Below are 16,540 nucleotides of genomic sequence, written 5' to 3' on the forward strand. Positions count from 1 at the left end.
TCAATCTATAGAAGGCCCCTTTGGAAGGTCTTTTATCTATAAAAGGTCCTCTTTTGGAGGTTTTCTATCTACAGAAGAGCCCTTTGGGATGTCTTCTATCTATAGAAGACCCGTTTGGAGATATTCTATCTATAGAAGACGCCTTTGGGAGGTCCTCTATCTATAGAAGGCCCCTTTGGGAGGTCTTCTATCTATAGAGGACCCCTTTGGGAAGTCTTTTATCTTAGAAGACCCCTTTGGAAGGTCTTTTATCTATAAAAGGTCCTCTTTTGGAGGTCTTCTATCTATAGAAGACCCGTTGGGAGGTATTCTATCTATAGAAGACGCCTTTGGGAGGTCCTCTATCTACAGAAGACCTCTTTGGGAGGTCTTCTATGTACAGAAGACCCCTTTGGGAGTTCTTCCATGTATAAGAAACCCCTTTTGGAGGTATTTTATCTATAGAAGACCCCTTTGCGAGGTATTCAATCTTTAGAAAACCACTTTTCTAGGTCTTCTATTTATAGAAGGCCCCTTTGCAAGGTTTTCTATCTATAAAAGACCCCTTTTGGAGGTTTTCTATCTATAGAAGACCCCTTTGCGAGGTATTCAATCTTTAGAAGACCACTTTCCGAGGTCTTCTCTCTACAGAAGACCACTTTGGGAGGTCCTCTATCTATAGAAGAACTCTTTTGGGGGTCTTCTATCTATAAAAGGTCCTCTTTTGGAGGTCTTCTATCTACAGAAGAGCACTTTGGGAGGTCTTCTGTCTATAGAGGACCCCTTTGGGAAGTCTTCTATCTTAGAAGACCCCTTTGGAAGGTCTTCAATCTATAATAGGACCTCTTTGGGAGGTCTTCTATCTATAGAAGACTCCTTGGGAGGTATTCTATCTATAGAAGACCCCTTTGGGAGGTCCTCTATCTTAGAAGACCCCTTTGGAAGGTCTTCTATCTATAAAAGGTCATCTTTTGGAGGTCTTCTATCTACAGAAGAGCACTTTGGGAGGTCTTCTGTCTATAGAAAACCCCTTGGGAGGTATTCTATCTATAGAAGACCCCTTTGGGAGGTCTTCTATCTACAGAAGAGCACTTTGGGAGGTCTTCTGTCTATAGAAAACCCCTTGGGAGGTATTCTATCTATAGAAGACCCCTTTGGGAGGTCCTCTTTCTATAGAAGACTCCTTTGGGAGGTTTTCTATCTATAGAAGACTCCTTTGGGAGGTTTTCTATCTATAGAAGACCCCTTTGGGAGGTTTTCTATCTATAGAAGACCCCTTTGGGAGGACTTCCATCTATAAGAAACCCCTTTGGGAAGTCTTTTATCTATAGAAGATCCCTTAGCGAGGTATTCAATCTTTAGAAGACCACTTCCCGAGGTCTTCTATCTATAGAAGACGCCTTTTCGAATTTTTCTATCTATAGAAGACCCCTTTTCGAGGTCTTGTATCTATAGAAGACCCCTTTTCGAGTCTTCTATCTATAGAAGACCCCTTTTCGAGGTCTTCTATCTATAGAAGACCCCTTTTCGAGGTCTTCTATCTATAGAAGACCCCTTTTCGAGGTCTTCTATCTATAGAAGACCCCTTTTTGAGGTCTTCTATCTATAGAAGACCCCTTTTCGAGGTCTTCTATCTATAGAAGACCCCTTTGGGAGGCCTGGTATCTATAGAAGATCCATTTGGGAGGCCTGGTATCTATAGAAGATCCATTTGTGAGGTCTTCTATCTATAAACCACATCATTGGCCGATGTTCTGTCTACAGAAGACCCAATTGAAAGGCCTTAAATATACAGAAGAAACCTTTGAGAGGTTTCCCGTACATAGAAGACCCTGTGGTAGGTCTTCTATCTATAAACGACGCCTTTGGGAGATCTTCGATCTATAGAAGACCCCTTTAGGAAGACTTCGATCTATAGAAGAACCCTTTGGGAGGTCTTCTATCTATAGCAAACCTCTTTGGGGGGTCTTCTAACTATAGAATAGCTATAGAAGCACTATAGAAGATCCCTTTGGGAGGTCTTCTATCTATAGAAGGCCCTTTTGAGAGGTCTTTAATCTATAGAGAACTTCTTTAGGGGTGTCTTCTATCTGTAGAAACCCCTTTAGAAAGTCATCAGACTATAGAAAACACCTTTGGGAGTGCTTCTTTCTATAGAAGATCTGTTTTGGAGGTTTTCCATCTGTAGAAGGACCTTTTGAGAGGTATTCTATCTATAGAGGACTTCTTTGGGAGGTCATCAGCCTATAGAAGACCCCTTTGGGAGATCTTCTATCTATAGAAACACCCTTGGGAGATTTTCGATCTACCTTTGGGAGGTCTTCTTTCTTTATAAGACCCCTCTGGGAGATTTTCTACCTATAGAAGACCCTTTCGAAGGCTTTCTGTTTATAGAATACCCCTTTGGATGTTTTCTATCTGTAGAAGAAGTCTTTTGGGAGTCACCTATCTATAGAAGAACCCTTTGAGAGCTCATCTATCTGTAGAAGACATCTTTGGGAGGTCATCCAACTATAGAACACCCTTTTGGTAGTTCTTCTGTCTACAGAAAAAAAACCTTCTGGGAGTTATTCTTTATATAGGAGACTTTATAGAAGACTCCTTTGGGAGGTATTCTATCTACAGAAGTCCCCGTTAAGAGGTCTTCCATATATAGAAGACGCCCTTGGGAAGTCTTCTATCTATTGAAGGCACCTTTGGGACCCCATTTTGGATGTTTTCTATATATAATAGATGGTTAGGGCCTGAATCGCTTGACCATTGCCACTACAACTTACTTCCAAATGTTTACTTATCACCCATTTGTCACGTTTTTGTTTTGTTGTCAATAAATCTTATGGTCGAATAAGTACATACTTTAACTGGCCATTAAATGAAATCACCTTTCGTGGTAATAGGAATAACAACAACAACAATTGTGATTCACTTTTATCAAAGCGTATACAATTTAAGGAGGGTATAATTAAAAGTACTTGAACGAGTCATAAAGCCACAAGGCAAAGTAGAAATAAACTTTAAAAATCCAAAAAGTGTTGATAAGAATCAAAAACAACGCCATTGAAAAGAAGAAACTCTACAAATACTGTGGAAGGAATATGATTCATGTAAAGAAAGGGGAAAGGAGTTTCAATACTTACACTTAGATTTGAAAATATGGTACCGCTAAGCATAAACAACATCCTTGGATCTCTTTCCATAATATCATTGGGTGAGATGAAAGGCCACAGCAGTAGCAAAACCATAAATGCCAATAAGGGCCACAATGGCCGTATGGCTTCCTTAAATGTACGCATTTTACCGGTACGCTGGACATATGAACTGAAATGGAAAAGAAAAACAAAACACAAATTATAATTATATTTCTAAATACTTCAATTCTATTTACTTACTTGTAAATATTTACCACCACCATGGGTGTATTGGCCATTGCACTAAAATGCAGTAGAAATTCCATGGCATTTCCCAATGGTATGCCAAATGGCAGTTCACGTTTCCAAAATTCAAAACCAGAGCACCATGTGATCAGGTACATAGCTGTAGAACCCCACATGCTTAAATCATAACCCCAGGGTAGATATAGAACACCGGTATTATATTTTTCCCAATGGGAAACATAAAAATTAAAGAATACCATCCAACATACATAGTACATACGTATGGGCGGCACTGAATACATAGGCGAACGACCAAATATACTATACAAACACGTTGGTATCAATACAGCTGTGTACGAATCTAATCCATGATCAAAAAGTTCACCCAGTGGTCCGGATAGACCAATACGCCGCGCCTGTTTGCCGTCGATACCATCCAGTGTATAGGCTAAGAAGATATTTATGGCCGTACACAGCCATACCCATGAGGGAATTGGTTTTGTACCCTCCAATCCTGAACTGGCATAGAAATTCCAATCATAATAGGAAAGTAAAAGGAAATTTAAAACCGTACAAAGGAATCCCAAAAAGGTCATAACATTTGGTGCTAGCCATCGTGGAAAAAACTGTAATGAGAGAAAACACAAAAACACAGGTGTGAATACATTGTTGTTTAAAAGTTGGTTGCCATGTATGGCGGTATGTGTGGATGTGTATTCAAATATGTATGGGTATGAAATTATTTTGAAAAGTTGTTTTTGTTTATATTTTGTGTAACCTTTTTATTGTTCAAAAAATAAGGACATGTTATTGATTTTTTTAGTTGGTGGTCATGTGTTGTATGTAAAGCTTTTTCAAAAACGTTGCCGTTGAATAAAAGTTACAGTGGTGGATAGATGTATACCTCAACTTGTACCTAGTAACAAGTTAATATAAGCTCTGCTCCTTTACGTGCAAGAATCTTCAAGTTTTACCACTTTTTACTCGAAAAGCGTTCCTTTACTTCAGACACAAAACAATTCATATGGGAGCAGTTTTCAACTTTTACTATTTTTGCCAGTTTTACCATTTTCAAAAGTAAAGGATCAGACCAATAAAGTTAGTCGGCTTCGCCGACAGATAAATAGCCTCTGCCTATGGCTGTACAAAAAACAATAACAGAGTGGTGAACTTATACATATCGTCACAATAAATGCCCGAAGACGTAACCGACATGAAAATCGAAATTCCTTTTTTGACGTAATCTGATACATAAACCTAAAATACATGCTCTGGCAAAATTTTAAGCTTCTACGTTCAAAAACAACGATGCTATTCAATAAATGGCATTTCTGAAAATGGGATAATATTGCAGATTTTGTTGTAATGGAGGATCTCAAAACTAAGAACTTAGGCGGTTTTGGTTTCACTACTAATTCCCCTTCGTATATGATCGATAATATCCCATATACTCGCCTTCATAAGATTAGTATTCCATAAAACAGTTTTTAATTTTATAACGTTTTTTGCTTCTCCTGTAAAGTTTTGATTTTGTGGGTTACGTCTTCGGGCATTTATGGTGACGATATGTAATTTTTAAAAATATATTTTTCAATAATTCGTGGATTTTTTAACAAACATTTTTCAATAATTCGTGGAGTTTTTAACAAACATTTTTCAATAATTCGTGTAACACATCGAAAAATTCATCGGAGACCCTATAAAGTATATATATTCTTGATCAGGGTAAAATTCTAAGTCGATATAACCAAGTCCGTCTGTCCGTCCGTCCGTCTGTTGAAATCAAGATACAGCTCGCAATTTTTAAGATAGAGCTTTGAAATTTGGTATAGAAGTTTCTATTATTCCTAGGATGTTTGGTATTGCAAATGGGCTACATCGGTCCACGTTTTGATATAGCCCCCATATAACGGTAAAACCCGATTTTCGGTATTTTTAATGTTTTAGCTTCATTATCACACCGAAATGGCTGAAATTTGGTATTAAGTGTTCGTTGGTGGTATAAAACTTTCCCCCAGAATTTTCTTGGTATGGGTCCACGCCTTCATATAGCCCCCATAGAACGGTACCTCCCGATTTTCGTTATTTTGAAGGTTGTTGTCTCAATATTTCTCCGAAATGGCTGAAATTTGGTATTTATTCTTCGTTGGGGGTACGAAACTTTCCCCCAGAAATTTGTCGGTACAGGTCCACGCCTTCATATAGCCCCCATAGAATGGTACCTCCCGATTTTCGGTATTTTGAAGGTTGTGGCCTCAATATTTCACCGAAATGACTGAAAATTGGTATTTAGTTTTCGTTGGGGGTATTCAACTTTCTCCTCTAATTTTGTCGGCATAGGTCCACGCCTTCATATAGCCCCCATATAACGGTACAACCCGATTTTCGGTATTTTTAAGGTTTTAGCTTCATTATCACACCGAAAGGACTGAAATTTGGGACTTAGTCTTCGTTGGGAGTGTACAACATTCCCCCAGAGTTTTGTTGGTATAGGTCAACCCCTTCATATAGCCCCCATAGAACGGTACCTTCCGATTTTCGGTATATTGAAGATTGTGGCCTAAATATTCCTCTGAAATGACTGAAATTTGGTATTTGGTCTTCGGTGGGGGTATAAAACATTCCACCAGAATTTTGTCGGTATAGGTCCACGCCTTCATATAGCACCCATATAACGGTACCTCCCGATTTTCGGGTTTTTGAAAGTTGTGGCCTCAATATTCCACCGAAATGACTGAAATTTGGTATTTAGTCTTCATTTGGAGTATGAAACTTTACCCCAGAAATTTGTTGGTATAGGTACACGCCTTCATTTAGCCCCCATAGAATGGTACCTCCCGATTTTCGGTATTTTGAAGGTTGTGGCCTCAATATTCGTTCGAAATGGCTAAAATTGTATATATAGTTTTCGTTGGGGGTATTCAACTTTCTCCTCTAATTTTGTCGGTATAGGTCCACGCCTTCATATTGCCCCCATAGAATGGTACCTCCCGATTTTCGGGTTTTTGAAGGTTGTTGCCTCAATATTCCACCGAATTGGCTGAAATTTGGTGTCTACATTTGGGGTAAAAAGCTTTCCATATGAAATTTGTCGGTATAGGTCCTTGCCTTTATATAGCCCCCCATAGAACAGTACCTCCCGATTTTCGTAATTTTAAAGGTTGTGACGTCAATATCCCACCGAAATGACTGTTTTTTTATTTAGTCTTCCAGGGGGATATAGAGTATTCCTGAAAAGAATTATTATATATACACGTCTTCCTTCATCCCCCATAGAAGCATACCTCTTAATTTTTGGTATTTTTTAGGTTTTAGCCACATTATCTTACCGAAATATCGATAACGTAATTTGGTGACTATGTGGGTTCGAGTCCTTGGCTTTCCTTTTTCACTTGCAAATAATTTCAGATCATCAAGCTTAACTCTAAACGAGAAAATTAACAAAAATCATTAAAATTTCAAAAAATAAAAAACATTCTGAGCCCGGCTGGGATTTGAACCCACGTCCTTGAAAAACATATCAAAAAAAATGTTGTCATGGCGTGTTAGCGTTCAAAGCCAAAACTCATAACTTCAAAGTCAGCGCAAAAAGCGTTTGATATGAAGAAAATACATTTCTGTGGCCAAGTATCCGCGTTAATGTACAAAAACACATTTGCATTTGAAAAACGATCAGTTCTAGGACAGAGAAGCCATTACATAGTCGATACGTCCGAAGATTTGCTTTACCACCAATGAAACCAGGTAACGTAATTTGGTAACTATGTGGGTTCGAGTCCTTGGCTTTCCTTTTTCACTTGCAAATAATTTCAGATCATCAAGCTTAACTCTAAACGAGAAAATTAACGAAATATCGGAAATTGAGTCTAAAAACTTTCCGCAGGCATTTTGCTGAAATTTGGTAATTAGTCTTCTTCATAAACGAAAGGAAACTAATTGTTCCATTTTTACTTCAATATAACTCGTGGTGGAGGGTATAACAAGGTCGGCCCGACCGAACTTAACGCCGTTCTTACTTGTTTAAAATATACTTTTCAATAACACGAGGATTTTTTAAAATAAATATTTTTCAATAATTTGTGGATTTTTAAAACTATTTTTCAAAAATTCGTGCATTTTTCAAAAAATATTTTTCAATAATTAGTAAAGTTTTTAAAAAATATTTTTCAATAATTCAGGGATTTTTTTGAAAACTATCAATAACTCGTGGATTTTTTTAACAAATATTTTTCAATAATTCGTGGATTTTATAAAATATATTTTTCATTAATTCGTGGATTTTTTTAAAAACATATTTTTTAATAATTCGCGATTTTTTTTTAAAAAATATATTTTAATAATTCGCGAATTTTTTTTTTTTTTTAAATATATTTTTTTAATAATTCATGGATTTTTAAAAAAATATATTTTTTAATAATTCGTGGATTTTTTTAAAAAATATATTTTTTAATAAATCGTGGATTCTTTTGAAAAATTATTTTTAATAAGTTGTGAATTTTTTAAAAACTATTATAATTCAGGGTTTTTTAAAACTACCAGTAAGACGTGGATTTAAAAAAATATTTTTCAATAATTTAGGGATTTTTTAAAACTACCAATAAGAAGTGGATTTAAAAAAAAATATTTTTCAATAATTCAGGGATTTTTAAAACTACCAATAAGAAGTGGATTTAAAAAAAATATTTTTCAATAATTAAAAAAAAATATTTTTCAATAATTCGTGGATTTTTTAAAAAAAAATTTTTCAATAATTCGTGGATTTTTTAAAAAAATATTTTTCAACAAGTCGTGGATTTTTTAAAAAATATTTTTAAACAAGTCGTGGTTTTTTTAAAAAAATATTTTTAAACAAGTCGTGGTTTTTTTAAAAAAATAATTTTCAACAAGTCGTGGATTTTTTAAAAAATATTTTTCAAAGTCGTAGTTTTTTTAAAAAATATTTTTCAACAAGTCGTAGATTTTTTAAAAAATATTTTTCAACAAGTCGTGGATTTTTTAAAAAATATTTTTCAACAATTCGTGGATTTTTTAAAAATATTTTTCAACAAGTCATGGATTTTTTAAAAAATATTTTTCAACAAGTCGTGGATTTTTTAAAAAATATTTTTCAACAAGTCGTGGATTTTTTAAAAAATATTTTTCAACAAGTCGTGGATTTTTTAAAAAATATTTTTCAACAAGTCGTGGATTTTTTAAAAAATATTTTTCAACAAGTCGTGGATTTTTTAAAAAATATTTTTCAATAATTCGTGGATTTTGTAAAAAATATTTTTCAATAATTCGTGGATTTTTATACCCTACACCACTATGTGGGGAGGGTATTATAAGATATCGCAATAGTCGGTAATACATCCCATTTTTCTATTTTTTTGGAAATCACGCTACAGGTCGCAATATTGATCGGATCGTCACGAAAATTTCTGGGTTAAGGGGGGTCTTACAGATGAAGAAGCACATTGATTTTGGTGATGGTCGGATAATATTAAGGCGTCGGAATGGGCAAACACTTATTTGGAGAAAAGTCAACATTTTATTTCAAAGCCAATATCTCTGCTTCTTTAAGAGGTATATCAAAAGCAAAACCTGAAAAGGAAAGTTGAAAATATCACCTTTACAACGGTGTAAAGCAGGTTGTCGTAGGTGGTCAAATACCAAAGATATGGCAATAGCCGATAATGCATCCCATTTTCCGATTTTTTTGTAATCACGCTACAGGTCGCAATTTTGATCCAATGGTCACGAAATTTTGGGGGTTAATGGGGGTCCCAAAAAGAAAGAAGCCTATTGATTTTGATGATGGTCGGATAATATTCAGGGGTCGGAATGGGCAAACACTTATTTGGAGAAAGGTCAACGTTTTATTTTAAAGCCAATATCTCTGTTTCTTTAAGAGGTATATCAAAAGCAAAATCTGGCAAGGAAAGTAGAAAATATCACCTTTACAACGATGTAAATTAGGTTGTCATAGGTGGTCAAATAGCAGATATATGGCAATAGTCGATAATGCATCCCATTTCCGATTTTTTTGTAATCACGCCACAGGTCGCAATTTTGATCGGATCGTCACGAAAGTTTAGGAGTTAATGGGGGTCCAACAGAGGAAGAAGCCTAATGATTTTAATGATGGTCGGATAATATTCAAGGGTCGGAATGGGCAAAAACTTATTTGGAGAAAAGGTCAACGTTTTATTTCAAAGCCAATATCTCTGTTTCTTTAGGAGGTATATCAAAAGCAAAACCTGGCAAGGAAAGTAGAAAATATCACCTTTACAACGATGTAAAGTAGGTTGTCGTAGCTGCTCAAACAACAGAGATATCGCAATAGTCGGTAATGCATCCCATTTTCCGATTTGTTTGTAATCACTCTACAGGTCGCAATTTTAATCGGATCGTCACGAATTTTTTGGAAGTTGATGCGGGTCCCACATAGGAAGACGCCTATTGATTTTGGCGATAGCCGGATAATATTTAGGGGTCGGAATGGGGAAAAACTCATTTGGAGACAAATTCAAAGTTTTATTCTTTGTGAATATATTGGCTTTTAGTAGGGGTATTCCAATGACAAAACCTGTCAATGGAAGAAGAAAATATTACCTTTACATTAGTGTAAAGCAGGTTTGCGAAGGTGGTCAAACAAGGGAGATACCACAATAGTCGGTAATGCATCCAATTCTTCCATTTTTTTGCAATTAAGCTACAGGTCGTAATTTTGATCGGATGGTCACGAAATTTTGGTTGCTTATGGGGGTCCCAGAGACAAAGAGGCATATTATTTCTGGTGGTAGTCGGTTTATATTCCCTAAAAGAAATGTTTACCAGTGAAAAGCTTATGCACAGGGGTAGTGGTGTAGGGCATCACATGGTCGGCCCCGTCCCGACTATAGCCTTTGCTCACTTGTTTAAAAAATATTTTTCAATAATTCGTGGATTTTGTAAAAAATATTTTTCAATAATTCGTGGATTTTTTAAAAAATATTTTTCAATAATTCGTGGATTTTTTAAAAAATATTTTTCAATAATTCGTGGATTTTTTAAAAAATATTTTTCAATAATTCGTGGATTTTTTAAAAAATATTTTTCAATAATTCGTGGATTTTTTAAAAAATATTTTTCAATAATTCGTGGATTTTTTAAAAAATATTTTTCAATAATTCGTGGATTTTTTAAAAAATATTTTTCAATAATTCGTGGATTTTTTAAAAAATATTTTTCAATAATTCGTGGATTTTTTAAAAAATATTTTTCAATAATTCGTGGATTTTTTAAAACTTGTTTTTTAATAATTCGCGTATTTTCTAATAAATTATTTTTTAATAATTCACGAATTATTAAAAAATTATTTTTTAATAACTCGTGAATTTAAAAAAAATCCTTTTAATAATTCGTAAATTTTTTAAAAAATTATTTTTTAATAAATCGTGATTTAAAAAAAAAATATTTTTTATTAATTCGTGGATTTTTTAAAAAATATTTTTTAATAATTCGCGTATTTAAAAAGAAATTTTTTTTTCAATTAATCGCGAATTTTTAAAAATATATTTTTCAATAATTTGTGGATTTTTTAAAAAATATATTTCAACAATTCGTGGATTTTTAAAAATATATTTTTCAAAAATTCGTGGAGTTTTTAAAAAATATTTTTCAAAAATTCGCGTATTTTTTAAAAAATATTTTTCAATAATTCGCGTATTTTTTAAAATATTTTTCAATAATTCGCGTATTTTTTAAAAAATATTTTTCAATAATTCGCGTATTTTTTAAAAAAATATTTTTCAATAATTCGCGTATTTTTTAAAAAATATTTTTCAACAATTCGTAAATTTTTAACAATATATTTTTCAAAAATTCGTGGAGTTTTTAAAAAATATTTTTCAATAATTCGCGTATTTTTTAAAAAATATTTTTCAATAATTCGCGTATTTTTTAAAAAATTTTCACTAATTGGCGTATTTTTTAAAAAATATTTTTCAATAATTCGTGGATTTTTTAAAATAATATTTTTTTAATAATTCGTGGATTTTTAAAATATATTATTCAATAATTCGTGGATTTTTTAAAAATATATTTTTTAATAATTCGTGGATTTTTTAAAAAATATTTTTTAATAATTCGCGAATTTAAAAAAAATATATTTTTTAATAATTCGTGGTTTTTTTAAGAATTTTTCAATGAGTCGTGAAACACATTTTTGATTTTATAAAAGTGTATGTCCGAAACATGTCGAGTTTCACTTTGACAACGAATGCCAAGTTAGATAATTCTGAAACATCACTGCTCTAGAAATACAATTTATTGCTTAGTAAAATTCCTATAGTACTTTGCAATTAATTTGTTGGTGCCTTAGAGGTTACTTTGCTTATATTTTCTAGCGCTAAATAGAAACTGGAATTTCCTCCAGTCCATATGGCACCTCGAATCATTGGCTTTATACTTTATTTGACCGCACTATTCTTATCTCTGACCACTTATTTTTCATGTCGTTTTTTTTAGATCAATACAATTTTAAAATTACTTTATGGAATCCCCCATCACGCATGTTATCGCTATATGTAGCCATTAATGTGTATAAATATATGATGATATTTTCACACACACACACACGATTGTTTTCCTACGGCATGTTGTTTCACGTTATAAATACGTAATAGAGTGTCATTGCGTACGCTTCCCGTTTATAAATCACCTACTATGGAAAGGTTTTAAATTTGCAATGTGACTGAGTTGAACTGAACTGATAGGCAGTGGATGTCATCATTTTATTAATGAGAATAAATGAGTGGGTTATCTTAGGGTTTTTATAGAATTTGAAAAGCGATTAATTTCTATAAAATTATTGTTTGTTGTCAATACATGTCACCCACACTGGCGAATCTCTATCTAAATAATATATTGTTGTACCCTATAAAAACAGATTTTTCATAGAATTTGAAAAGTGATTAATTTCTATAAAATTATTGTTTGCTAAAGCAACCCTACTATTAATTGACGAACGAGACTAGGGTCGATTGTGATCATAAACCCCACAGTCGACTAAATACTCCCCAAATTTGTCGCCCACATTGGCGAATCTCTATCTAAATAATATATTGTTGTACCCTATAAGAACAGATTTTTGCAACACATAAAAATAAATATAACCTCACTTTTCGATTTTTTATAGTCACAATTTTTAACAAAAATATATAGTACCATTCCACTGCCTGCCATAAGCAAATATAGTGTGAATAAAGTCCTCGGAGTACATCCCCAATCTATCGTAGCTGAGGAGCGTCAGCTGCCACGACAAACTAGAGTAGTTTTGGCTCAACTACGCTCGGGATATTGCAGTCGCCTAAATTCTTATTGGGCGGAAATCGACCACGACGTGCAAGACATCTGCCCAGTATGCGGCATGGGCCCACACGACACAAAACACCTTTTCAACTGCCCCGCCAAACCTACTCATCTAACTCCAGTGGATCTGTGATTACATCCTATCGAAGCAGCCACTTTCCTGGAACTGGAGATAGACCCAGAGCCAGATTGAACAGAAGAACGAAGAACATACAAACATAATAATAAACACTGTTACAACAACAACAACCATTCCACTGGGTTTAATAGAATCAAAATGGCTTACTCAATCACACAATAGCATGTAATTAATAACAAAGGGAATTAATCTCAACCCACTGTGTCGCTGCTTTCCATGGTTGCTTGCATGTGTTTGGCACATTTATGTCAAAGGCTATGAAAGGACGTGTCCATCACTACCAACAACATCATCATCGGAAAATAACAGTCAGTAGTAGCTTTTCATTCATTTGGCAAAAATGTTATTGAGTGGGTTGGTAGGTATGAGGAAAAACATAAGCAGACCAGTGAACCATGCTGGCATGGTACGGTACGTATGTATGTGTACAAGGGTGTGAATAAATATTGTGATAGTCCAATGTTTATTTGTATAGTTTGCTACTTAAATGAAAGGTAAAGGATGTATGTGGAGGATTCATTGTGTACACAGCGAGGCAAATAAAGATATATGGTGACCAACAAACATCTAAGAAAAAAAAATAAGGGGAAAATTAGCGGATTCAAAAGATTATAAAAATTACCATACAGACAATTTCCCTCACTTCTGTGGGAAAAATGTATGGTTTAGGGGCCATACTGTAACAGTTGACCGCCTGAATAACTTCTTTTTTTTCAAAAAAATACTTCGGTTTATTGATAATCAGTCCATAGCAATGGGTATCGATAAAACTGCAAATAAAAGTCCTCCCTAGGAGACTTGTATAGAATTGAAAGCCTCCGTAGGAGGAATCTATATTGTTGTTGTTATAGCAGCATGAAAACTACGTAGAAGCAACCCGCTGCCGGGTTGGGAGGTTAGTAAGGCCAAGAGGGATTCTTGGATAAGCTTTAGTGAGACTATAGAGGGAGTTAGCGCAGCGGCAAGATTCCGCAAGGTGATCTCAAAGGACCCGAAAACCATTGGGAGCATCAAGCGGAATGAGGGCATCTGGACTAACCTGCTGGCAAGCACACACTTTCCAGGCTGTGTCAATCTAGGAGAGATGCGGAGAGTGAACTTGTTGGCGGTTTAAGAAGTAATCCTAGAATTTCATGGGCGATCAGCACTTTTCAGCCCTACAAATCTCCCGGGCCTGACGGTATCATCCCAGCGATGCTTCAAAAAGCACCGCATGTTTTGATATCAACGTAAGTCTTTCCTCCTTTCTTCTAAAAACTTTACAAAGGCAAATTATGACCTTGTAAGCAACTCTCAACATGTTTACGTAAAATGGAAATCGACAGACACTGCGCTACACGAGGTCGTGGGTTGTATAGAGAAGAATATGGGTGATTCAAGTTTAACCTTAGCTGATTTCTTAGACATAGAAGGTGCGTTTAATAACGTGAAGCTTGAATCAATCACTCGGCTCTAGAATCACTAGGTGTCCCCTCAATTCTAATAAATTGGATCGATAGAATGCTTGATAGTAGACTAATCAATTCAAGTCGGTTACCAGACTTATCACCCCTGTTGTGGCTTCTGGTACTGAACGGGATACTTACGGAGTTTGACAAGTTAAAAACCAAGGTGGTTGCGTATGCGGATGGCGTAGTCATTCTAATTAGCGGGAAATTCTTATCTTCGCTGTCTGAACTTATGCAGGGTGCTTTAGTGAAGCTCTCACGTTGGGCCCACCATAATGGACATGGTGTGAATCCGGCGAAGACAGAGCTGGTACTGTTCACCAGGAAGAGGAAGATTGCTGCTTTTGTTCCACCAATTTTGGATGGTGTGCAATTAAGTCTCTCCACGGAAGCAAAGTATCTTGGTGTGGTACTCGACCATAAGCTTTGTTGGAAGAGGAATACCGAGGTGCGAACAAAGAGGGGTTTAATTGCACTATATTCTTGCAAGAATACCATAGGTAAGAGCTGGCGTCTTAAACCACATGTAATACACTGGCTGTATAGGACTGTGGTTTGTCCTATGCTAACCTATGGTTGTCTTGTTTGGTTCACGCACTCAGCATGAAATCAAATCTTTCTAAGCTAACCAGTGTGCAACGTGCCGCGTCAATTCTTATTACTTACTTAGCTGGCCCATTACAGAACATTTGTTCCATAGGCCGAACTAAGACAAGATCTCCATTCCTCTCTATTTGTTGCTTCGCACTCTGGAATACCGCGCCTTTTCATCTCATCATCCACTTGTGTGCGCCATCTATTCCTTGGCCTGCCAATTCTGCGTGCACCGCCAAGCGGTCCGTATTTATACGTCTTTTTAGTGGGTTCATCATCGCTCATTCTTATGATATGGCCTAGCCATGCGAAGACTGCACCTTCTCTATAAAGAGTGCGAACATTCCAGGTGCAGATTCGCAGATCATGGTCCTTAAAACGTTTGCGGGGTTCGTCAACTTTAGAGGGGTTTGTTTTTCTTTTCTTTCGTTTTTTCATTTCTTTCACTGTTTTTTCTAGTGGAGGGTTACTAACCCGACGCCCAAACCCAAGTTTTTAACGTTCTTATGGGTGAACGCGCGGCACATGTTAGCTCACTACCTTTAACGGGTGTTAAAGCAGTTCCCCAGGTGACACCACAGGGAGGTCAGTGTCCACTTGGGATGAAAGAGGGACCAAGATAAATCCTGGGCTTTGTCATGTTAAAACCGGTCAGGACCGGTGCTTGGTGTCTTCTATCCCCTACGTCACCCGTCAGTTCTTATTACTGGAGCTATAAAAAGCACACTCCAGGCTTAGGGAACTTGACATGTGGCGTTGCTTACTGCTTGGTCCTGCAAACGTTCTACAGCGGTTGAGTAGTCAGCTAGTGCTTGGAAATAGTGGGGTGAGACCGATTACATTTTACCAACTCTTGACTTCACTATACCTGATGTTTTAATACCCGGTAGGAGTGAATGGGTTCAGTGCAGACCAATTCCTGATAGCCTATCTCTCTTCACTGATGGGTCGAAGATGGAAGATGGCAGGGTGCTGGTGTGTACTCTGATGAACTGAACATTAGGTACTCATTTAAACTTAATGACAAGTGTTTTCCAGGCAGAGGTCTTTGCAATATTGAAGGCCCTAGAGGCACTAGTGGGAAGGACGGACTTAGCAAACAGGGCAGTTACTATATATGTAGACAGCCAGGCTGCGCTAAAAGCATTAAGATCTTTCACTATAAAATCGAGGATCGTTCGAGATTGTAGGTCTATCCTGAAAACCTGTGTTATGTCATTAGGACTTTGTTGGGTACCTGGTCACTGTTGTGTAGAGGGAAATGAGATTGTGGATGAACTGGCAAGGCGGGGATCACAATCAACCAACATGCAAGTGGAGGTTGGTGTGAAACCTCCGCTTTGTCACTCCATATACAAAGTCACCAGGTTCTACGTTGAGAAAACCAAAAGAATTTGGCAAGATGCTCCTGGATGTCGGATTGCAAAGTCAATCTTGCCGGAGATCTCGGTGCGTAGAACTGCTTCCCTTCTCCCGTTGTGCAAGTCGGAGATCAGAGTTGTTGTAGCGATTATTACTGGTCACTGCAACATTAGATCTATGACTTGCAAATGGGATAACAACAGCAGTGAATACTGTAGGCTGTGCGAGGACATGGAGGAGACGGAGACAATTGAGCATCTTCTCTGTCTGTGTCCCAGACTACCGGCCAAAAGACATGTTGTTGTTGTTGT

The 16,540-nt window shown here is 36.0% G+C and overlaps 1 protein-coding gene and 1 non-coding gene across 11 annotated transcripts in view; both read right to left on the reverse strand.

Moving 5' to 3' along the window:
• The window catches only part of LOC141393840 (ethanolaminephosphotransferase 1), a 35,003-nt gene that overhangs the window by 1,600 nt on the left and 16,863 nt on the right, over positions 1-16,540 (reverse strand). For all 10 annotated transcript variants that reach the window (XM_073967400.1, XM_073967396.1, XM_073967395.1 and 7 more), the window contains exons 4-5: positions 3,369-3,979; positions 3,117-3,297 (exon numbers count right to left, since the gene is read on the reverse strand). In XM_073967400.1, coding sequence (XP_073823501.1) covers positions 3,117-3,297; positions 3,369-3,979 — 792 coding nt within the window. The remainder of the gene's footprint in view (positions 1-3,116; positions 3,298-3,368; positions 3,980-16,540) is intronic.
• LOC141396040 (small nucleolar RNA SNORA11) lies at positions 1,473-1,596 on the reverse strand. Its single transcript, XR_012411134.1, has one exon. It is a non-coding gene; the product is annotated as a small nucleolar RNA SNORA11 (small nucleolar RNA).

This window comes from Musca autumnalis, unplaced genomic scaffold (assembly GCF_047663935.1).
Source record: "Musca autumnalis isolate F117 unplaced genomic scaffold, ASM4766393v1 scaffold_2, whole genome shotgun sequence".
NCBI classification, from domain to species: Eukaryota; Metazoa; Arthropoda; class Insecta; order Diptera; family Muscidae; genus Musca; species Musca autumnalis.